This window comes from Pteronotus mesoamericanus, unplaced genomic scaffold, assembly GCF_021234165.1.
Source record: "Pteronotus mesoamericanus isolate MK-2021 breed Mesoamerican mustached bat unplaced genomic scaffold, CSHL_Meso_final contig_116, whole genome shotgun sequence".
In the NCBI taxonomy this organism is placed as follows: Eukaryota; Metazoa; Chordata; class Mammalia; order Chiroptera; family Mormoopidae; genus Pteronotus; species Pteronotus mesoamericanus.
Window position 1 is genome coordinate 31,425,375 of NW_026555027.1, and position 24,798 is coordinate 31,450,172.

Below are 24,798 nucleotides of genomic sequence, written 5' to 3' on the forward strand. Positions count from 1 at the left end.
AAGCTATCATTTAGAATGGAAGGGCAGGCAAAGTGTTCCTCAGACAAAATAAAGCTAAAGGAGTTCATCACCACCAAGCCATTATTACATGAAATGTTAAAGGGACTTATTTGAGAAAAAGAAGAATATCAAACACTATGAACATTAAAATGGCAACAAATTCACAACTATCAGCAACTGAATCTAAAAAAAAAAACCAAAAACAACAAACACTAAGCGAACAACCAGAATAGGAACAGAATCATAGATATGTATATCATTTGGAGGATTATCAGCTGGGAGCAGGAAAGGGAAGAATGGAGGTGCAGAAATTAAGAAGCATAATTGATAGGTACAAAATAGTTAAGGAGATGTTAAGAATAGTATAGGAAATAGAGAAGCCAAAGACCTAATATGCATGACCCACGGACATGAACTAATGGGGGGATTTCTGGAGGGAAATGGAGTACCAGGCAGAGGGGGCCCAAGGGGGAAAAATTGGGACAACTGTAATAACATAATCAATAAAACATACCTTAAAAAATAAACTAATTAAGACAGCACACTAAATGTACATCATATTAATGCAATTTATAGGCCTTAAAATTAGTAAAAATTTTTACTGCATTTAAGAATTGTCATCTGCCAGTCCTTTTCCCACAGCAAATATTTTAATGTCTTCATCCACTGTCTTAAGAAAATGCTTTCAAATGTGGTGTACTTTGTTTCAGTTATGCAGTTATGGCTCTACTAGCCACCATGCCAACATTTAATGGGTTCTGATTGGATCACTGTATTACTGAGCCTGTGTCCCAGGCACTATGGGTCTGTATTCACTTTGTTCTTCTCTCCTCCTCTTGCTTCCCCCTTCTCTCTCTTTTCGTCTCCCTCTCTTCCTCCTTCCTTTCAACCCTCCATCTCTGTTTCTCTGGGAAATACATATATTTCCAAAACTTCAGGTATGTGGAGGACTCAAGACACAAAACTTCTTATACTGTCTTTTCTTATTTTTTATAAGTGTTCTAAAGCTTTCATTCTAATTATCCCCAATTGCAAAGACTGAGCATTTAAGCATATTTGAGCCATTTTTTTTATGATTGACCAAATATTGAAAAGTAAATTCACATATACGGTTCTTGAATTTATATAAAGAACTTGGCCACCGATTTAGTATATTACTTGTGTATTAATAAAAATAAAGAAACCTAATTTATTCTCTAGAGTTCTTCAAAGTGATCCTTAGAAAAATTTTAATTGTTCTAAGCATAATATGCTATGTATATTTTTAATATAGATTAACATTTATAACCAGAAACCAATGGTTTAAAGCACTTTTAAAAATTGGTTGCTGATGCCAAAATTTAGGGGTTCACACCTGAAATTTCTTCCATCTTTAGTGTTCCCTAACTCTGGCTTTGTCTCTTCCCACTGCCTTCTCTTCTCACACTTCCACTTGCTTCCAGATCATAAGGCAGAGATGGAGCCTCATAGCCAAGGCACGACCACCAGATGCACTGACTGCTTGGAAAGCACATTCTTAAAGGGTCTCAGAATTGAGAGCCCCCAGCTTCAGCTAGAAATGTGGCATCCTGTGTTCCAGTGGGGTCTAGTTCAGTGCCTCGCTTTTTAGCTGACAGCTCTAGAGGGCTTAAGGATGGCAAGAGCTCTCCTAAGCTTGTGAAAGAATTTATGAGGGTAGGGGAGGCAAAACTTTACCTTTCCCATCTTAGATATTCAGCTGGGACTCTTAAACAAAAAGACAAATTAACAGAGAAGTAGTTTATTATCATAGGCAGCATGCTTCATGCAGGAGAAACCTTTAAGAATAACTCAAAATGGTGACTTAGAACTCCAGTTTACACAGCATCTTCAAAAAGAAACAATGTATTTGTGGAGAAATGACAAGACAAAGGGAAGCAGCTTTAGGCTTCCAAAGATGGCACAGTGTGGGAGGTAAATACATGGGAGGGAGCTATGAAGTCAGTTCACTTATAAGCTCCTATGGTGCCATCTCTGTGCTGGTAAGGCACTTATGCAAGGAGAATTTATATCCAGCCTTTAGGCTGAACTGGGAGGGTAAAGAGCACTTTTCCCGAGTTTGCTGCTACTTAATAGCCTTCAGCTCAGAATAATTTTTGAGTCAATGATGCATATTTTGGTTTCCTTCATGTACATGACTGGAAACCCTCATTTCAACATATTTTGAATTAATGGACATATGCTCTGTATTAGATTGCTATGGATTAATATTGTAGGAACAGATGATTTCAGCAGTCATTAAAATTTGGAGAGAAAAGGTAGCCTTCCCCTGAGTATTTTCCCACACTTCCTCTTCCTGTCGCTCTTCTCTTTGTTCATATTCAGGATGAGCAATGGCTGAGAGTTGGGTTTCTGGATTTTAGTCCCAGCAGAGCATTAATTAGCTTTGTGGTTTGTGCAAAGGCATGTAAACTCTTTGGGCTTTGGTTCTTACAAATGTAAAATGACTCCTTCATGACCTTGGAGATAATTTACAGCTTGAAAAGTCTTTTTTTGGGGAGGGGGACAACAATCATTTAATTTCAATCATGAAAATACCCTTTTATAAAATGTATAATTCATGTTTATTCTATTTCAGTTGTCTCAATTTTTACCCCTTTACCCTCCTCTACCCATCCCACCCCCACCTCCCACTCCCACAGTCAATTCCCACTCTGTTGTCCATGTCCATGGGTCATTTGTACGCGTCCCGCCGTAAGTTAAGAAATATCTCTCATTCCTTGTTCTCAGCCATGTATTGTTGGTGCATGAAATAGGGTTCAGTCTAAAGGTGTTTATGGTGAGGCCAGCCTTCTTCAGACTTAAGACTGAAAGATTGTCATAACTGGACGTTCTGAGCCTTGTGAGCTATATGTTTATACAGATAAACGACAGAGGCGATTAATGGGATCATGATGATTTGGTACCATTTCCGACTAGGTAGTAGAGAAAACCTAAACCGCTCCTCCCACTTACCCCTAATACCCTCCAAAACTAATTAATTTAGTTATAACTCATGGAAGTCTATCTAGGGTGCATTCCTAGTAGTGCATTCCTGAGAATTGCACTACTTTATTTCACTTAATTGGGGGTGATTTAAATGAATAATTATTTTCTGGTGAAATGGCAAATTGAACTGGATTCTTCATTAAGGAATTTCACTAACAGTGATTTGTTTTCCTTCTTCTTTTTTTTTTTAACAAGAGCTTCTGAACTTTATTAGTTGGAACCACACCTTCCATAGTTACAGTTGGGTCTGTGGAAATATTATTAAAAGTACATTTTGAGTAGAGGAAGCCTCCTGAAATGTGTTATTGCTAATCTTCTGAGCCATTAGTGGTATTCATATGATAAAATGTTAATGTTTCTCTTCTAATTTAAGTGCATTTCTGAACATACCTCAAAGCCACACCATGCTGGGTTGAAATGAGGAATGTGATTGGATTTGATTTTAATGGAACATAACATTGATGGAATTGAGATTGACCTCATTATGATTCTCAATTCCATACTAGATCTTTGCTTTAGGCATTAAAGAGCATATGGTAATAACTTTTTTTTAAGCTTTGCTGTTAAAGATTTAGTGGAAAGATTATCTGGAATACTTTTTTTTTTTATCAAATATCTTATTTAAATAAGAGGAATTCTTTAAAGCATTAGCATTAAAAATTCACAAAATGCAGGAAATTAAAGATAGAAAAATCTATTAGGTTATCTTTTCTCTCCCAGAAAAAGATTGCTTCAGAGGAAAGGAGTTAAGAAAAGAAAGTGAAAATGAAACAATTTTAATATCAACATTATAAATGAGAGAGGAAAGGAGGATGTATTCGATTGGTTAGAGAAATCAACTGAAATAATTATTTTATCTTTAAGGAGTCTTTATACTCCATTTTTATGTAAGTTTGCATGTCTGAAACATTTACAATTAAATCATCAGTTCTTTTTGTTTTTAAACATAAGTGATTTTGAGGTGTTTTTGTTACAAAGAAACAGCTGAAATTAAAGTTTGATTGAACATCCTTTATGCAAATCATCTGCTGGTTGTACCTTGTCAATATGCTCTGCCTTTTTTGTTTTTGGATTCCCAACTTAGAGTTCTGTTTAGGCACCCATATATGGTATTTTTATTTTGTTATATGATATAATATACTAACAACTTGAAGTGACTTGAAGTCTTAAGTCTGTACTAGTAAGAAATTATTAGCAAACTTATAAATGGAATTCTGTGTCTGCTTTTACTTTCAAGAACTAACGAGCTTTCATCTTACTGGCAAAAGACAGATTCACAAAGGAGTTTATTAACAGGAGCATCACGCAAACATGCAGAGCTCAGTGATGAGTAATCTGAAGGGGCTGTTAGAACTTGGGCTTAAGTAGTATATTGGGAAAAGTAGAGTAAATCTGTAGAGACGTGACAACACAAAGGAAAAGGTCTTTGAGTTTCTAGGGGTGGCAAAGTGTGGGAAGGCAAACATATGGGAATCTAATGTAGGTAAAGGCCAGGTAGCAGGGTTTGTTGGTGTAGACTCTTTCTTGGTGCCATTTTGTCGCTGACAATAAGGTTGTTATACCCTTCCCAATACAGAAAGATCAGGGCAGGGGGTGGGAGGGGTGGCGCACCTTCACAAGAGGAATTTATGTATTTCTGTTCTGCTCTCAGGCAGATGTAGAGGGGACAGAGTGTCATGGTGGCTGGAAGAGGCTTCCTCTTGTGTTTGCTTTTTCTAAATTGCCTTCAGCTCAAAACAGTCCTAATGCCAGAGTAGTCAATTGTGAGATGGCATACTCTGAACCCCTTCATGGGCTAAGGAACAAACTTTAAATTAGTCTACTTAGAGCATCACTGAAGCTTTCAGTTTTAATGATTGCTCTTGGATGACTTGGTACCTTTTAGGACAATGTTCAGACTTTTGGATATTCTCCATCTGACCCTGCTCCTCTCCAGCTGGGCATGTGTGACTTTTTTTCTTGTGGTAGCAGTATAGCTTATTAGCAACAGTGTGGCTGGTCTGGTCCGCTTCTGGCACTGACCTCTGTGAGGTGGACTGGTCCCATCTAGACATTTGGGTGGAATGCTGGCACCCACAGTTGCAATCTGTAGCCCAGCAAAGTGTTCATCCTTCTCGATTTTCTGTGTTTTGTAGCCTTTTCTTACTCCTTGTTTACTTTTAAGATTGATCCTACAGATTTGGGTAGAATTGATGCTAAGGGTCAAGAGCCTTAGCTCTGTCCTGAAGAGAAACGATGAGGAAGCTGGATAAAATAGTTGGCTCTGATTTTCTTAAATAATATTAATTTTTATGACTGAAAGGCATTAGACTTAGTGTCCCAGTGAACTTACAAGCCCTAGTCAACTATAATCAAGTGAGCAACGAAGTCCTATAGGTTTCACCCCCTCCCCTCGTGTCCCCACACTCACCTTCCTCATTCCCTGTGGTCTGCCAACCAAAATGGCCTCCCTTCTACTCCACCTTATCAAATGATTTTCTGAAACTGGTCTTTTGCACCTTCTGGTCTCTCACCCTAGAAGGGTCTTTGCTTAGATGGTTCCTATTCATCCTTCACTATCTCAGCATAAACATGACCTCCTCAGTGGTCTGTATTCTGTATTCATTGTTGTATCTCTAGTGTATAGAATACTGCCTAACATGTATCATAATACATTTTAATTGAATGAAAGTTGAATGAAAAAGTATTATTTAGTCTTCAAAATAATTTGTTGAAGTGTACATTGTTATCCCCCTTTCACAATGAGAAAACCTACTTGTCTAAATTTACCATACCAACATGATTCAGAAATGGAATTCTAATTCAGGTTTATATGAATGCAAAGCCCATCTTTGGACACTAAGCCATACTGTCAGCTTCTGTAGTACAAATCTGTCACTTGTTTCTTCTAACTTCGTCCATATACTAACAGACTAATGTATTATTTTTCTTTATGTGCTACTAGTATAAGCGTATTATGCATATAATTTGATAATTCGAAGTAGATTCCCCTCCCTACATCTTACATGATAGCAGAACCACATCTGCATATTTACTTTTCTGAAAGCCTCATAAAAGGGATTCATTGTATTCTATGCTGACAGTAAAGCTGAAAATGTCATATCCACTCAGGTAAGGAAATAATTATCATAAATAATTGAAAGAGATGGAAACACTTTTAGGCAGTGACAACTTTCTACAGCTCTCAAAAATGCGAAGTTACTTGTGATATTTGGCTTTTTTGCTCAATTCCAATTGGAAAATGATATTATGGTGTAACGTACCACTTTATTGAATGAAAAGTTCAGGTAGAAGAATGTAGGGAATGTATCCTAAGGAATAGCCAACAACTTGGTTGATAAATTAACATGAGTTTGTACAATATTTGCACAGAGTTCCAGGTTCTCCTCATGTCCATGATTGTCCACATTGCTCTCCCTGTTGAGATCCCTGACACATTTGCACAACAGATGATAGCTAAGTTCACCAAGAAGATTTAATCACTTGCCTTATAATAAGGGATATTTTTGTGCCTCTATATTATATAGTTACTTTGGCATGCTTCTAGCTGAATACCTCTTCTCTTAATTTATGGGTGAGAGAAGGAGAAATGTAAGTTTCTTTTCCATCAAATTTCCAACCTATACATGCTTTGCTTCCACAATTTGTTTTATGGCAGATAGAAAGCTGGAGCAGTTGCTGTGTTGCACGTTTCTTTAGATCGATTCATAAAGGACAGAATAGAGTACATTTGAAGGAGTAGGAATTAGAAAATGAATCCAAATCAGCAAAACAAAAGCCTGAAGCAAATTCATCATGACAAAACCTATATAAAATCTGAAGAACAAATTGCTGCCCCTTGACCTTTCAATAAACAATTCATTTTACATTTTACTAGGATAGAAGATTTAAATGGAAACCAATTCTAGATGTAAAACAAAGTCAAATGTAAGAGATTGATTTTGAGAGAAATTAATAGTAATAATTGAATAGCTCGTCATATATATTACAGTAGAAAGAGAACGTTTACTAATTATTATAATATCACAAAAGTGAAGACTTTTATTTTTCCTAAAAAAAACTTTGCTGTTTCTTATTTAAATGAATATGATTGTACTAATAGGAAATCTATGTTTGGTAAGATCATAACAGTTTGACTTAAATCTTGACACAGAAACTTTGACAGTTTTTTAATGCAAAAGTGTTATGCTAATGAAGAAGAGAAATTCTATCTATTAAAAACAAACTAATTCTTGATTTTTCTATCATCTATTTCAGTTAGAATGTTTTTCATTAGTAGAGCTAGCTTAACTTACCATGGTAACCATCTATGTTGGTTGCATGGTGAAGAACATTAGATTTGATTATTTGTTTGCTTTACACCTTTTAATGAAAAACCAACTGCTAAATTATTAGTGGCCTGCTCTAGGACTCAGAAACTTGTCCTGTGACTTCTTGTTTCTTCTTCTCAAAACTCGTAACAGGTTGTTATAATTGGAGATTCTCTTTTGAGTAAAAATCATAGATGTTACTATACATAGAACAAAAATGGCCCATGATAGTCACATGCACAAGAAAATAGGAAACATTACAAGGTTGAATTTGCCAAAATGTGTATTTATGTGGTAGAGCTAATATCATTAATGTCAGAAAACATCTTTGATATTTCTAAAGATGTAGGCAGAAAACTGAAGATTTCAGGAGCATGGTTTGAAGGTCTTATTGCATGTTTCAAAATATGGCTGGGACGAGAGAGGATGGATTGGGAAAGAAATAGCTGATTTTGAATTTCTGAGCCTTGGCTTAAGATACTGTAGTCTCTGGATAGCAATCAAAAGAATGGGGAGACAGATTCTTCTCTCACAATAAATCTGTAATAGTTTTTCTAAAACCAGAATGGGGCTGCATCAGAAGGTAGAATTTTTTTATTTAAGGGAATGTTGAAACCAATGAATAACTTGATGAGAAAACTGTAAAGAGGGTTCAAGCATAAGTGATAGGATTAGATGTTTTTTAAATTTCCTTACAATCTTAGCTTTTATGATTTTACTTATTTTTTTCTGTACTTTAGATTTTTTGTTACAAGGGCATAATTTTATAAAATACCAGACCAGCTATTTTAGGTTACAGGCTATAAATATAAATTTCTCTCTTTGAAAAGAATAAAGTTTTATCTCCCATATTCTAATCCAATAGGCAGAATTTAAAATTTACAGACTTGAAATTTTTATTTAAGTCATCATCTCAAACTTAAGAATTTTTAGAAAGTATTATTTCATGTGACCTCACATGGGGGAATTGTGATATTGTGGCTTTGCTCTATTAGCCAGCTCCTAGGGGTAAAAGTAAAGAACAGAATCTGGAATCATAGGATGGGTATCAGAAGAGAATTGGATCTACCAGAAGAAAGAACGACTGACAAGGAAGATGAATTTTCAGATGCTAGTAAAACCATATTCAAAAAAGTGAGGTAAATTGTTAGTTTAGTTTTCTTACTCTCATGAGGCCAATTCATTATATATTTAACCATATGGGACTACTGTGCCTTTGAATTTATAATGAAAATTAATAGAGGATGAGAATTATAACCAAGGTTTCTGAGATATGCAGGGTGGGGCAAAAGTATGTTTACAGTTGTTCATATGGGAAATAATATTTTAAGAATAAACTCTGTTTCACATACTCACAATTGTAAACCTACTTTTGCCCCACCTATTCTATAAAATTAAAGGATTCTTGTTATATCTTCTAATGTTCATTTGTTAATCATTTGAAAGAAAATCAAGCTGTCACATGGAACATATTGTTGCTTGAAAATATCTCCTTATGATGGCTAAAATTAAAGCCTTGATTTTGTAGGTAAGGTTTTGTCATGACATTTTCAATTGCTATCAGAAATTTATTACTACTGCCATGTGCACTTTCATCTATGTGTACCCTTTCCTCTTCAGCTTCAGGTATATCTCTATTTTAATTAATTGGCTAGGTCATATGACATCTAAGACTCTTTCTAACCTGATATTCTATTATTCTATGTATTCTATATCATGTTCCTTTTCTTGAGGATCTGCATTATTTTTTTTCTTTAATAGAAGTTACTTTTTTGCTATGTTAATAGTTAACTCAGTGCTTTAGAAAATAGTCATCAAAAGGGTGAGATCTAATGTAAAATCCCAAAATGTAGCCAGTGTTTGCAAAGTTTCACCAGCCACCATAGAAATGCACCTTATCAATTAGTTTTGCAGTCATACACATGAAGTGAATGTGTCAAGATGCCATATAAGCATCAAGTCCTAACCACCCTTTTGAGTTACTCAACACTGAGTTCTCCAATGTCTGCATGTGATGTATGCATTAATACATTCTGTTTTTCTCTAGTTAAACTATCTTTTTTCAGTTTATTTCACAGGCTGAGCTACTGAACCTAAGAGGGTAGAGAAATTTTGTTTACTCCCCTACATAGAAATACAACTTATCTGGTGGATGAGGAAGATATTGGTGAAAGAATACCATATTTTGCCAGATATAATGCACATTTTTTTGCCCAAATTTTGGAGGGAAAAATAAGGGTGCATATTATACATGGGTAGTACTAATTCTGTATCTGTGTAAATGTTTTTAAGTCTTTTACTTATGCTTATGTGTTAAAAGTGTAACTCTAGAAAGCAATAATGATATCTATATGCAAAATAATACCCTGGAATATGATCATTGGTTCTGTTTCTAAATATAAATGAATAAAAAATTGAATTAAAAACTAAAACAAAAGATATTTTTCCTGAAAGTTTGGGCCAAAAATGTGGGTGTGCACTATACATGGGAGCACATTATACACGGCAAAATACAGTAGTCACTGGTTCGAGTGTTCAGTATGCTGTGAATGTCAGTCATTGTGTTTAAAGGGAGAAATGGTTCGTGAGGCTTAGTACAAGTAATATAAATGGAGGTCAGTTAAGAGAGCTTCTAGTGTTTAATATCCTTGATTATAAGCTTCTTGAATGAAGTTACTATGTTTTATGCATTTTTATATTTGCTGTTTACCTAGCACAGTGCCTGGTATTAATAGATATAAGCATTTGTTTCTTCATTTGAATTAATACATTTTGACAACACATAATCATCCCAATAGGAAACTGTTCCCTCTAAAGTTATAAGTGGTGGTTGTATTTTCCTTTGTTTTCTCCTATGTTCTCTGAGCAATAATGCAATATTAACATCCTGTTTGTGTTTCATTTTGATTGCCACTTGGTCAGCTTGAGCCTGAGAAAATTTATGCACAGTGTTCAAGAGGACCAATTTACCCTGAAAGCTTTGGAATTATCTTAGAGCCATCTTGAAGCCACTGCAAATTGCCATTGCAGTCATAGAAATGCTAGAAATCAAATGAATGGTGTGACATTTAGTATGCAATGTCAAAACATGTTTGGATTACTTCTTTGAACACAAGCACTGAAAAGAGCTGCCATTAGTGGATTATAGGATTTTCACTAGATATTTGCTTTCAACAAAAATGCATCTGTATTTTATGAAAGTTGTGCATGTTCATAGTTTTAAAAGTCAAAGAATTATACAAGGCTGATTATTTTTAAAAAAAGCAAAAACTCTCTACTGACCCGCCATTTCTATTCCTCAGTTTCTGTTCCCTAGACAGGACCTAATTTCTACTCTTTCACAGCTGTTTCTTCTCATTTGTATTTCTATATTTCCAAATACCATGATCATATTACTGTTTTCTGACATTTCTATTCTAGTTATGGTCTGTCTTCCTAGTATGGAAAATGAGGATTTAGCTCTCTCACTCCTATCTCCACCCCTCCTTATATACATTTTTTCTCTCCTCTATCCTCTGAAAACTTCTCAGGTTTTTAAATTTTGTAAATCAAAATTCAGTGTTTAAGTATCTAAAGATAGGTAGATATAGATCATAGATAATTCACTTAGCATCCTATGATTACATTTTTTCTTTTCTGACTTTTTTATGGAACAAGTAAATGATTTATTTTTCCCATTTGCTTAGTTTCCTCTGTAAGGTAATTCAGTGCACACTTTCTGAGAGAACTTAATAGCCTCTTTTCAATAAGACCGAACCCATGAAGGGATATAAATAACAGTTCTTATTTTGTCTTGCACACAGCTCTCTTTGGACCCTTCAGCCACTGCTCCAGTGGGGATGGGTTCCTCTTCATCATTGCTTCAGGAATTGCCTCTACTTTTCCCTTGTACTTAGTTCCCTGTTTTCTGAATCCTATGTTTAACTATTTCTAACGGAGTACATCTTTCAGTAGCTTCTTGAGATAGACTGACTGAGAAGTAAATTCCTTGAAATCTTCACTCTCAGAAAGTCTTCCTTACACCCCCACGTGTGATTGATCATGTGGCTGGTTATAGAATTCTAGGTTGAGAGCAATTGCCCCTGAGAATTTTGAAGGCAGTTCCCCATTCTATTCTTGTCTAGTGTTCAGTTTGTGATGTCTGATACCCTTTAGATTCACAATCTATTGTATCTGACTGATTCTTTTTCAAAGCTTTTCCAATTTGTTTTTTCTACCTGGTGTTGTGACTTAATGTGGTCTTCTTTCGTTCATCTGTGTTCTGCCTTTGACTGGTTCTTTTGATCCAGAAATGCATGCCTTCAGCACTGGAAAACTGTATGCTATATTCTTGGATCATTTCTGATCCTGTTTTCTCTCTTTTCTTTCTGGGACCACCATTAATTAGATACTGAGCTCCTAGATTGATTCCCTCCTATACATAAGGTTTGGTCTCCCATTTTCCATTCATTTGTGTTATTTTAACATAATCTTTATATTGTTTTTTTAGACAAGCTTTATATTTTTTTCTTAGACAATCATCATTTTAATTTCTAAGAGTTTTTTCCTGTTTTTTAAATGCTTCCATTTACATTTTTCTAATAAAATTAGGTGCAATGTCTGTAATTTTTTTTCTTTTATGTCTGAGGACACACACATATGCACACATACACACTTATTTAGTTTCTTCTTGCATTGTCTGTTTCTCCAGAACTTTTTGTTGTTTTGGGGGCCTTACCTCAGCACCAAACAGTACAGGAAATGTAGATGGTAGTATAATAGGTGTATGTGTGTGCATGCAAGAAGCCATCTTTAGGTCAATAGGCAGGGACAAGGACTAGCTTTTTTTGAGGACATCCAAATGTCAGTCAGAATCTCTAGGTCTTTTTTTTTTTTCTTTTTGCTTGGGTCACTTGGTTTCCCCAGAAAAGAATCCTCCACTCTCATTCAATATAGAAAATTATATTTAAGCCCCATTTTCAGTGCACTACTTCACCCCCAGCCCCAGCTTGGGGTCCATAAATCTTTTCAGGAAGTAAACTTCCTGTCATCTGTGAGGGCGAGGAAGGGACAATTACTTAGCTGTTTGAGTGGACTGTGGAATCTGAGGGTTGGAATTCCCTTACATATGTTTAAAATCAATCCTCTTGCTTTTAGTCCTGTCCTTCACCCTGAACTCCTAGTTTTTTTCCTCCCACTAGTAGGGAAAATTTCTCAATAATTGCTTTATACAAAACATACTAAATGCACTGTATATTAGCTGCTATTTATTTATCAGTTCTGACTTTTGGTTAATAGTGTTTTGAGTTTAAATATTAACTTTCCCAAATTTCACACACTTAGAACAATGAGAACAACATATCATTTATTTTTATAACCTGAAGATTAAGCAGTCTGTGAGCGACCATGAAATGAAAACAGTTAACTTCCACACTATTGCTTTTGAATGCTGTAATTTAGATTATGTTCTTAAATTTATCTTGCCTGTTCTATAACAGGTATTAAAACACATCTGATTCTCTATCATTCTCACAAGTATTTGCAGTTAATGCTTTGTTTTCTTATCTGATTTACCTTATGAAAATTCCCTTTAGCAGAGATTAGAAGTAGTTTATTATTTATTTTCTGAGTCAATGAGATTTTATACATGTAAATATTATAATCTAGTTATATTATCAGAATATTTTTCCATTCATGCTTGAGTTGTTCTCTCTACTAACATAATTTTCAATTGAAATGTATTATTTCTTTTGCAGATAAAATATATTAAGGATCTCTTCTTTTTAAGTAATGTATGAATTATAAATCTGTGCTTATAAGTTTATGATGCCTTCAAGTGGCAACATTGTCAGAGGAAAAATTATGTCTAGAGGTTTTTTTAATGGTGCTAATAAAGTGAAACTGTATTAGGTAAGAATACATTAAAAATGATAGTTAAGGTTAAATAGGAAGCCATTGAATTGAGTTTGTATTAAAATTGAAACAGAAAGCAATATTTACCCAGCATTTCCTGAAGAAACCATGTCAGATGCAGTATTTATTGAACTTGGCATACAGATGATGACAATTGTAGTATTAAGTAGAATAAATTGCTGGAAAAATGAATAGCTCCACCTCAATGACCAATTTTGCAATGTTTTTAACCAGTCCTATTTTGGCTTTACCTGAGTCTAACTGATTATTAAATTGTCACTTGGTTTAAACAGGAAGTTTAGTTTCTTCTGTGCAGGATAAGTAGCAGCAAACAGTACAGGACCACAGGCAGTGTGATAAGCTAAATAATGTCACTTAACTCCACATTGCAATCCACTGACTCTGTGAATATGTTACTTTATATGGCAAAAAGGAGTTTGTAGACATAATTAAATTAATGATCTGATGATGATAAGATTATACTGGAATATCCAGGTGAGCCCAATGATGTCACCACAAGTGTCCTTTCAAGAAGGACGCAGAGGAGAGATGACACTACAGAAGAGGAGAATGTAATGTGATGATGAAAGCAAAGAGAGATTTGAAGATGTTGTGCTGTGGGCTTTGAAGACAGGGAAGGGGCCATGAGCTAAGGAATGCAAAGAGTATAGCTCTAGATGCTGGGAAGGGTGAGGAAAAGAATTCACTTACAAGTTCCAGAGGGAGGGTGACCCTTACAACACCTTGACTTTAGTCCAGTAAAACCTGATTTCAGACTTCTGGTTTCCAGAACTATAAGAGGGTAAATGTGTACGTAAGTTGTTATAGCAACAATATGAAACTAATACAGCTAGTTATCCCCGAAATCACTGCACAACAATACAAAACTAAACATAGGAAAAGAAAACCACATTTCCCTTCACCCAAAACCAAGATACATGCTGAAGGGAGAGTCCAGTGGAATATTTGTAAAATGTTCCTGCTATCACTATTGTTGTAGAAAGGTTCTCTGCAGAGGTTTAACATAGGTGGAATATTTAGTGAAATGGTTTGAAGAGTTACCAGAGGTAGCCAAGCGTGGAAATATTCTTAGGTTTTACAACAGAACAATTTTTTCTTAATTAGTGATGAGTAATGGTGGGAAATAGTAAGTCTGAGGGGAAGGATTGTGGAACTTTGGTTGGGAAAAGCAAATTACTTGAATATTTGAAGACATTTATAATAGGCATTTGTTTCTTCTTGCTATTGTTTTTTTTCACACTTTCTTTCACCTATGTCTTTGAATATAGAAAACATAGAAATATATAAATATGTATATATATGTATTTGGCAGTGATAGTGTTCAAATTACTTAACAGAAATGATATGGGGATCATTTGGAGAGTTATCAGCTGGGAGTGGGAAGGGGGAGAATGGGGCAAAACATACAGGGAATAAGAAGCATATTTGGTAGGTACGAAATAAACATGGGATGTTAAGAATAGTATAAGAAATGGAGAAACCAAAGAACTTACACGCACAACCCATGGACATGAACTAAAAGTGGGGGTAGATTGCACAAGGGAAGAGGGCTACTGGGGGGAGGCAGGTAAAGGGGGAAAACTGGGACAGCTGTAATAGCATAATCAAAAAAAATTTTTTTAAAGAAATGTTTTGAAAACTACAGTGCTTTGATTTCTGATTCTATGTGTTTCTGAAGGGAAAGTAGTTAGATCTACAGTTTGGGGAAATTAAGGTGGAGAAATGGATAGGACCACTGGTAGATTGCTTCAGGGCGGTGATTCTCAAAGAGGCTGCACCTTAGACCGCATGGGGAGCTTACAAAAAAATGGTGATGCTCAAGTCCTATTCCAATGCAATTACATCAGAATTTCTAGATATCCATATTTTATGAAAGCTTCCCAGGAGATTCTGAGGTGCAGCTAGGATTTAGGACCACTCACTGCTGTAAGGGTTAGAGATTTGGAGAAATGGGTTGAAATAATGAGTTTTGGGGATATAGTGTAGACAGGCTGGGTTTGGGCAGGGACCTCCAGCCAGAACTGTTAAATTGGCAGTGCCTGAAGGTAGAAAAATGATTAACTTTATTTGATTGGATGGGAGAGAAAGTATCTGAATTTTCTGATGGGGCTCCTAATTTTTTAATATATTTGTAGAGGGCAAAATAACATCAGTGACAATTCATTATTTGAACTAACCTAAGTAATAAAAACTATGATATGGAAGGGCCAGAGATAAAATAATGATAATTAAATTTTCATATAAATGATGCATTTTTACCTTCTCTGTTTAAAAGAACAAAATTCATAGCTAGAGATGTATAATTTGTACTCTCTTTCCCAATGAGATTATCCTTAGTTCACATATTGCTGTAGTTGAAAGTATACTGTTTAAAAATCAGTGAGGCTTTTCAAAGGAGCAAGGGACTATGCTTTTTTTAAAAAAATCATTCTTAAATACATTGCCACTAGGAAATGGAAAAACACATCTGCAAATGGTATGAAAACCATTTGTCCAGTTGCATTGTTTTGTGTAGGAGAGTGCTGTTACCCACTGTAGCTGAGGAATTTACAAGACTCTCACGTAACCTGGGATGGATAGAAATACAGCTCACATATTGATGCCACCGCAGTTTTCCTCATCACTAACAAAGTCCCCTTCTCACTAATATTTCCCGTAGTGAACAGAATAAGGGTATATACCTAAGCTACTCATCAAGGACTGAAATAATTGGGTTATTCATTTGTTGACTTTCAAAACTGTCTGATTAAAAACAGTGTCTTGATTAAGGGAGAGCAATTTGGTACTGTACCCAAAGTGAGTGATTAATGTCTCAGACTGGGTAAAACCATCAAGTAGGCAATATCTCTCTTTCCCCCCTTTAAAAATAACTACTAGTGAAGTAAAGAATATATTCAGGCATTCAAAGATTTAAGATGACATGAAATCTTTGGAGTTAGAGTTATAAAAGTTGATTTGTTGTTTCAGAGGACCCAGAAAAACAGTTCAAAGAAGCCATCTCTGCATTTCTGCCTGTTGAGATTGTTCATGTCAACTCAGGTCTCTAGGAGAGACAAATCAGCATTGAGCGGAAAAATTCCATCTAAGGAAAACACTCTTATGCCAGAACCAAGTATTTAAATAAAATAAAATTACCCCTTTGATCCTGAAGCTAAATCTCAAGTAATCTGCAGCAAAAGGCTTTTTTTTTATTTAAGGATTCCCAGTCCAGTGAGGTGAGGTGTGTGCTGTGTTTAATAAAGATTATGTGACTGATTTCACATACTGACAGCTCCCTGTGGTGTCTTTTATGTGTGTTTGGGGGGAGGGGAGTTTATATTGAAGCTCTTTTTCTGTATGGTAGCCACCTGTTCATTAAAAAGGTTGTATCAGACTTTCTTGGAAGTAATATTAGGGGTTCAAAGCATAATTCAGAAGCTGATGGGACTGATCTGCATGTAAACTGTGCGGTACAGTGAATAGCAATGAAGTGAGGAGAATGGAGCCCCAGGCAAGGTAAGGTATCTGCTCCGCTGTTACATGTATGGAGAATTATACTGAAACCCAATCTGATTATTGACAAAGTGTTCTATCCTGAAGTAAAGATGATGAATAAATAAGAACATGGAAGACGTTTCTTTTTCTGTAATGTGCATGCATGAATAAGCTTTACAAATTTATTTTATTTGCCTAATTGATTTCATGGAGGAATCTTATTGAGTGGGAAAAGCAATTTTTACACTAAGCCTTAGTGTAAAGTAAATGATTGCTAGAGCTCCTCAAATTAATTATACTACATGGAAATCAATATAATGCTATATTCCAATATTCATTTCACTTATGAAATGGTGGAAATGATTGCACTCTTGGTATAAACTAAGCTGAAGTTTGCTTTCAAAATAACAAAAAAGTAAATATGTTCTATGTCAATATCAAATATAGTTAAAAACTGAGACTTGATAAAACAATACAAAAAACTTTATCAATATTAAAATATTTCTAGTGAGATAATATTACTTCCTATGGCCCTTGCCAAAGTTGGCAGGTTCTTTCTCTTGATTTTTTCCCTTGGCTCTCCTTACATTTGGGTACCTGTTTTTCTGTTTTCCAGTCTGTATTCTGCCTCTCTATACTGACCTGTGTCGTCTTGATTATTCTTTTGATTTTAAGAGTCAAGATTCTTAAATCTGTTATTTTAAAATCTAATGTTTTGAATGTAGCTCATTATCTAGCCTCTTTAGATGGCTTTAATGTTTTCCTTTTTTGCGCTCAGTAGATGCCATCACAGCCCCCGCAGGCAGGCAGGCAGGCAGGCAGGCAGGCGTCATCGTGCTTCCTTCCTTCATCGCAACAGCCAGTCTTCAAGCTCTATGGACATTCAAGTTTTTTTATCTTTCCTGCCACAAGTCTAAATTGAGGCCTTCCTCGTTTTTCACCTGACATTGCAACAGCTTTCTAACTAGTTTCTAGGATCTCACCACTTACTGGTAAAGTATCCAAATTCTCTGTCATTGAGTTTATGGCTTTTCATGGTTTGGCCCTCGAATTTTTCTGCATCTGTCCCTAAATCCTCCCTCGTACTCATTCTCTGGTGGTAGTAATTGCTAGGAGCGCCTGAGTCTTTCATATCACTTGTCTTCGTACACCTGTCGCCCTGCTCTTGGAAGACCCTCTCTATTTTATTTGTCCACTTGGTATAAGTCCCTTTTCATCTTTTGTATCACTAGTTCCACTCTTCTGCCCCACATCATGTATTAGTGGGGGCCCAATGGAATATTATGTGACTTATGTCCTTTAAGCAAATGTTACTATGACATGAAATTTTCAACAAAGACGTTAATGTTGGTGAAATGCCACTTGGGAATTAAAGCATAGTGCTCAGAGAAGTAAAGTTCAATGACCTTAAGAAGAACTAGAAACTGTTGACAGTGGTGCTTTCTCTCAAGGATGGCATACTTGTGAGACATAGCATCTATGAGGGGGGACCCCCCCAAAAACAGAATTATTGCCCGGAGGGCAGGCCCCTTGTAGTACAGGCTTCCCCCACTAGGTGAGTGTTCTAGGAACACATCTGTATCAGTGCACCAGCTGGGGTTGTTGTGAAAGGCTGTTTGGCCTCAGTGAAGTTTTCTGAAGACCTTTCAACACATTTTCCCATTTCATGATGGGTGATTTATGGCACACCGGCCTACACTGTGTGCTCCTCCCTGTACACCACCCTTCCCAGTCCCTCGATCTTGCCCCAAGCGACTTTTTTTGTTTCCCCGGATGAAAGACGTCCTCAAAGGGAAATATTTTCCTGATTTGGAAGAGGTGAAACAAACAAACAAGCAAACAAAAAAAATGGTGGATGCACTAAAAAGCTTCAAAATCAATGAGTTCAAAAACTATTTTGAACAGTGAAAAAAATACATCCTAGTAAGTGTATTACCTCAAATGGAGACTTTGAAGGTGATTGAAATTTAAACATGTAAGAATAAATGCACAATTGTTTATAAATCAATTCCATTTTTTGGGTCTCCCCTCATCTGCGAGGCTGAGCTCAAGTGTGGTGTTAAGAGATGGTGGTCATCGTGGTTATAGAGGAAGTGGACCCAGATCAGATGGTCCTTTCCACCTCGGGACGCACGAAAGGAAAAAAGCCAAAGAGGCTAGTATGAGATAGGCTCTTCAGAGAGCACCTAAGAGAAAAGATAAGGCACAAAATGCTAACACCAGAGTTAACCATTGGTGCAAGGGTTATGGATGATGGTGAGGCTGAGCAGAAGCCAGGTAGGAATGGAGCTGAATAGGAGTGGGTAGGGGATGGAGCAAGGAGGTTTGGGGGCCACGCTCAGTATCGGGCATGAAATGTCCTTAGCTTATGGTTCTTTTGGGAGGATACACGGAAGCATGGAGCTTTGGCATGTTGGATTGACACAACCCCTAGTGTCCCTTTTCCAAACTCAGATTGAAATGAAGGCCAATAATGTCTCCTCAGCTACTTCTAAATGATTTCAATTGGAGTGGAGGCTTATATCTAAGGTGTCTTTCTCTTCTATGCTATGAAACTTAAATGGTATTTGTTAATCTGATGTGGACCATAATTATATTTTGCTAATTTAGAAATGGCATGTCAATGTGGTTTTTCTCTGTTAGTTTCTGTTTTCCTTTTCATATTGAAAGATTGTGATATACATTCATCTTAAATTAACAGAGATTGGTCAAGGTTTTAGAATTGCTTAAAATTACATAGTATTCTTTTTTGGAAAGCTCTGTATTTCCTAAAATCATATTTGTCAGATGTAGCTTTAGTTATGAAAAAATTCAGTGGATTCATGTACCGGGAATATATTTTAGATTATGTTTTTCTTTTGGTAGCCTATACAAGTGTAAGCCAACATTAAAAGGACTATACAGAAGTGGGTGCTTTATAAATACAATTTGATGATTGAAAAAGTTAAACACTTAGGTCTAGAATGATTGGTGAGAAGTACATTGGATAAGACTTTGTAGCTGATTATCCCAAATGATAGAAAATAGGCAGTAAAGAAATAGATACAAAATGCAATTCAAGAGTTGTTGCATATTTATCTGTCACTACAAATCATCTTGGAGACAGTACAGATAATCCGAATGGAAAACTGCACCAGAAATGTCTTTATTTGAGCCGGCTCCTTGTAATATGTTATTTTCCCAATGATTTTAATGTCTTCTCTTGCCTTGTCCCCTTACTTTCTTCTGCTGATTCTCCTGAAGCCAGACCTCTGTAAGATCTGCCAGATTTTCTCTCCTGGCCCATGAAATCAAGCGTGGGTGAGACCTGGTGCAGAACAGGAAGGCGACCCATACTTGGTTTCAGAGGCTTTGAGAATACCTACGACTTTAAAAGAGTTCCATTTATGTTTATGTGGGCCTTCCAAAGAATGAAAAGTTCAGGGAAATCTTATTTTATTACAGATAGAATCAAATAAGAAACAGAGGTAAAATTCATGACCGTTTTACTTTGTGGTCCAATGAATTTTTTTAGAACTTCCTAAATGAAAGGAACCAGGTTGACAGATAATGATGTAACATGTCTGTTAATGATAGTGAAAACATTGTACAGATATCATGTTTTGTTTTTTTCCTTAAGGACATACCTCTCCCCTGCCCCACATGGTCCTGGGCTAGCTCATTTGTAGCTAACACAAATGGACAGAGATGCAAGGACAACAGTATGGTTTTTGCTGGGCCCTCATTTATGCTTTGGCGTCTGCCCACCCTTTTACTAACTATGGTTTTTTGGTTTTTTTTTCACACACCCATCTCCACTCACAGCTGCTTGCCTATAGGGCCAAAAAATCTTTAGTTAGCAATCTGCCAGAATCTCACTTTTCTGTGTAGGAGATTGGAGTTATTTCAAATAACCCATCTGGTAGGATGAGGTAAATAAGATATATATCATTAAATACTTAGTTGCATGCCTTGTTTCTTTGCTGATAATTCACTTATAGACTGTATTTGTTGAGCTTGAGTTTTGTTTGTCTTGTACTTTTCCATTTTGCTGGAAGAGTAGGGTAGACATGGCGGTCATGAGGTAGGTTGCCATCTCTGAGGCCAGAGGAACTGTTTAAACATTGCTTTTTATTTTCTCAATTGGAATTCTGAAGACCAGGATCCTTGGCAAAACCATAAATAAATAAAACTAAAAAATTAAGCTAGAAAGACAAGTTTGGCCAAGTACATATTATGTACCTCCTAGCCATGGATTTTGGTAGGCTTACTTGGAAAAATACGAAAGCTGTTTCCAACGAAGACGTATTCTGCATTTCTTCTATATTCTGACTTGCATCTTTTTAACATTGTGCATTATCTGTTTATAAATGCTATTCATTTGTTCCACTTAGCATAGTTTAATTTATAAATTTGCAAAATTAATGAACAACACATCCCCTTTTTGTTTTGCTCTGATACTTAAAGCACATTCTTTACCCAGACTTCTCTGTGTTGGGAAATGACTGGAGAAACTCAGTTTCCTTTGATCTGTTGTCTCAATTAAGGAGCTTCTCTTGGACGGTCCAGGGAAGTGCTATCGGTAGGTTTTCCTGCAGTAATGGAAGTGATCTATCATATTATAGGCCTAAAATGGTAGCCAATAACCACAGAACATTTGGAACACAGCTGGTGCAACTGAGGAACCAAGCGTTTAAATTTATATAGCCATATGTGGTTAATGGGCACTGTACTCAACAACATTGTTCTAGAGTACTTTAGTCATTTAGACAATTTCTTATAGGTTAAAAGTTCACCAAATGCATATTTTAGGTTCTCCTATGAATTTGGTAGGTTTTGATTAGTAGCTTAAGTTTATATATTTTAGGACAATTTTAAGTATTCACCATGTCCTTATACAATAAACTGTACACAAGATAGTAGAACAAAACAATTTTTCAAATTTTAAATTCTTTGGATGGATGCCCCTTTATTTTTAATAAAAGCACTAAACCAATTTCTGCTGGAGGCAAAAAGGTGACCAGTCATTGAGCAATGACCACACAGTGACTGAGTGTGACTGGCCAGCATTGCATAAAACACCCCTTAAGGAAGCATTTGCTGTGACTCCTCTCCTCAACAATCACATAGCCTTGCTGGAGAGAAAAACTAGTAAGCATGGAATAATTAATAGGGGTGTAGAAGATGGTGAGATCAGTATGGCCACAGCAGCCAGTCTATGCACTTTAAAGTCTAAAGGACACTTAGAAATCATTTTTTCCTGAATTTTAAACATGATGAAATTGTAGTTCAGTAGCCTTACCCATTTAAGATTACACAGCCGGCTGGTGACATGTCCACGACGTGAACGAAGCTTCTCCTGACCATCAGTTTCTTGGTCTTTCCTCACTAGTGTGTCTTTAAGACTGGCCTCCTGAAGGAGATTGTTCTTAACAATCGGTTAAAAAGAAAACTTGAGATCAAGCAATTATAAACCAAGTTTCATTTTAAATATCAGTTTCCTCTAGCAGAGCATTCCCCAAACTTTAGTTGTTTATTTAATGCATTCATAATTTTTACAATATCCTTCTACCACCTGGGCCAATGTGTATACATTTCTTTTTTTTTTCCAATTTAAATTCACTACAAAGAAAATGAAAAACCAGTACATTTATCATAAGTAGAAGGTAACTGGGAAATGAATACTTAAAAAATAAAAGCTCAACGATGCTATAAATTCCCAGCCAGACCCTGCCTAAGCCAGAGGCATGTTCACTGCCTTATAGAAGACATTAGTGAGTGTTGGAAAGCATTAGATGCAATAGTCCCACATTACTGTGAAGAGAAAGCCTTTCTTTCACATCCTGTTTTAAAACTGTGGAATTTACAAGGTAGGTCTCACTCCTGAATGTAATACTTCTCACTGGCCCCCGATGGCTGTTTTATGACTGCCTCAGGAAGGAATTAGCCACTGGCCCTACGTTCTACACCAAGCACATGTGTGTCTGCATGATTCGGGTGTCGGTATTGGTTGGCGGTGGGCTTCTTGGTGGTTACTTTTTCAAATTATATGAGAATTGTGTAAGTTTTCGGATTTATTTTCCTATCTGAAACAAAGCTCTTTTGATCTGTAGGTTGTTGTTAGTCTTTACAGGGAAACGAATCACATAATTAAATAATCTTATTTTTTTATGCTGACTAAATGCATTTTAGGTAGATTGTATCTCCATGTACAAACATACAATTCTTACCATTCATCAAGTGGAAAAATCTTGACGGTTGATGACGGAGCAGTCTGGAGTCCGTAGGTGACTGTGGTTCGTGGAAACAGTTTCTTTGAGGAAAGATGGCATGCGCATTTCTTTAAAGGTGGAAAGAGCTGCCCAAACGAGTATAGTTTAAAAATTCCTAAAAACTTGGCTCTCATACAAATACCCATACAAGTAAGGGTACATTGTAGTTTACTTAACCATTAATGAGATAACCGTCAGAATAGTGGGGCTGATTTAAAGAGCCTTTGAGGAAGAGAGATTATATACTTAGTTGGGAAAAGTGTAATGAAATAAGTTTGCTAAGTTAGAGAAATACTGATTAATGCTCAACAGGACAGTAAAATCAGAATCTTCGAGTGTGTCTTTTCTACCAGGAAGAAATTGTTTCTCTACCAGACAAAAAAGTTTAGTAATTTGACCGACTCTGGGCACAGATCAGTAGTGTCAAACAATGATATATTTCCCAAAAGCAGTATTTCTTGAGAATTCAGGGTATTTTTCCCCCCTGGAGGATATTTGGCAAAGTCCGAGACATTTTCTATCTTGACTATCTGCAGGGTGCCACTGGCATGTGTGGGGAAATTTCAGGGAAGCCCCTCAACATCCTCCAATGCACAGGACAGTCCTCCCTGCCTCCTTTCACACCCTCAAGAAAGGACCATCCAGCCCCAAATCTCACTGGTGTTCCAGTTGATAAACTCTGCCCTAGAAAGTGAAATAACCTTGCCCTGACTGGTATGGCTCAGTCGGCTGGGCTTTATCCTGCAAAGCAAGAGGTCGCCAGCTCGATTTCCAGTCAGGGCACATGCCTGTGTTGCGGGTTCATCCCTGGTTGGTGCGCATACGAGATGTTTCTCTCCCTTTCTTTCTCCCTCCCCTTCCCTCTATCTAAAAATAAATAAATAAATTTTAAAAAAATGAAATCACCTTTGTTGGGCCTGTTAGTGCTCCAGTGTAACACTGAAAAGCCCCACAGGCATTCTTTTGCCTTATTTCTTAGTTTTAGATGATTTGCCTAAACAACACAAATGTTCACATGCAGTTCAAGGTTATGTGTGTGTTATTTTTAAATACACTATATTTTAAATGTGTTTTCTGAATATACCGAGTCGAAGCAGACGTAGCGAGAGTGCCAGCTGCCCTAGGGCTCTGCTTTGTTTCCACATTTCTCATCCCACCCTTTCATTCTATGGTCACTTTCTTACATTTGATTTTTTTTTTTTAATCTAACAACAAATGGTAAAAAAAAAAAAAAAGTTAAAACATGCATTGTCTGTCACTGTGACCATTTCTTATTCCATTTTTAAAGGACCATGTTTTCCTCAGCACCCTGTATCTCTTCCTGGTTGACACTTAGGGTTCTTGAAAGAGAAATTGAGGCTGATACTTATGCAGGAGAGGAGGGAAGAGCATATTACTAAAGCAAGGATTTTCCATACTTCTGATTAAACTTCCACTGCAGTTAGTAAGTTAAGAAAAACTGGAATGTTCTCTGTGAGGAAATATGGTTTTGATAACATCATACTTTAGTCTTTTAAACATCCCCAGGATTGAACTGAGGGCGGGAAGTCCAGGGCAGTCTTCTCTTGTGCTTCTCATTTAGTGAAGAGCCAAAAACAGAAGGAAAACTTATTCATTATCCACTATGATAATCCAGCAGCAGAAACTATTATTTTTGTATATTAGTTCAAGCTTTTAATAGTTACATCCTCATTTTTGTTTTTGTGTTTTAATTTAGTGTAATTTAATTCAACCAATGCATCTGGACTGTATGTAGGCACACAAAGATGAGGATGAAGACTTGTTTTTGTACCAAAGGAACTCTTAGACTAGCACCTCAAGTTGTAATTATTGAAAATATGCAA

The 24,798-nt window shown here is 36.3% G+C and overlaps 1 protein-coding gene across 1 annotated transcript in view; it reads left to right on the forward strand.

Moving 5' to 3' along the window:
• Positions 1–8,357: 8,357 nt before the first annotated feature.
• The window catches only part of LOC129072236 (EGF-like and EMI domain-containing protein 1), a 198,431-nt gene continuing 181,990 nt past the window's right edge, over positions 8,358–24,798 (forward strand). The window contains exon 1 of the mRNA XM_054575662.1: positions 8,358–8,455. Within this exon, the coding sequence (XP_054431637.1) occupies positions 8,358–8,455 (98 nt within the window). The remainder of the gene's footprint in view (positions 8,456–24,798) is intronic.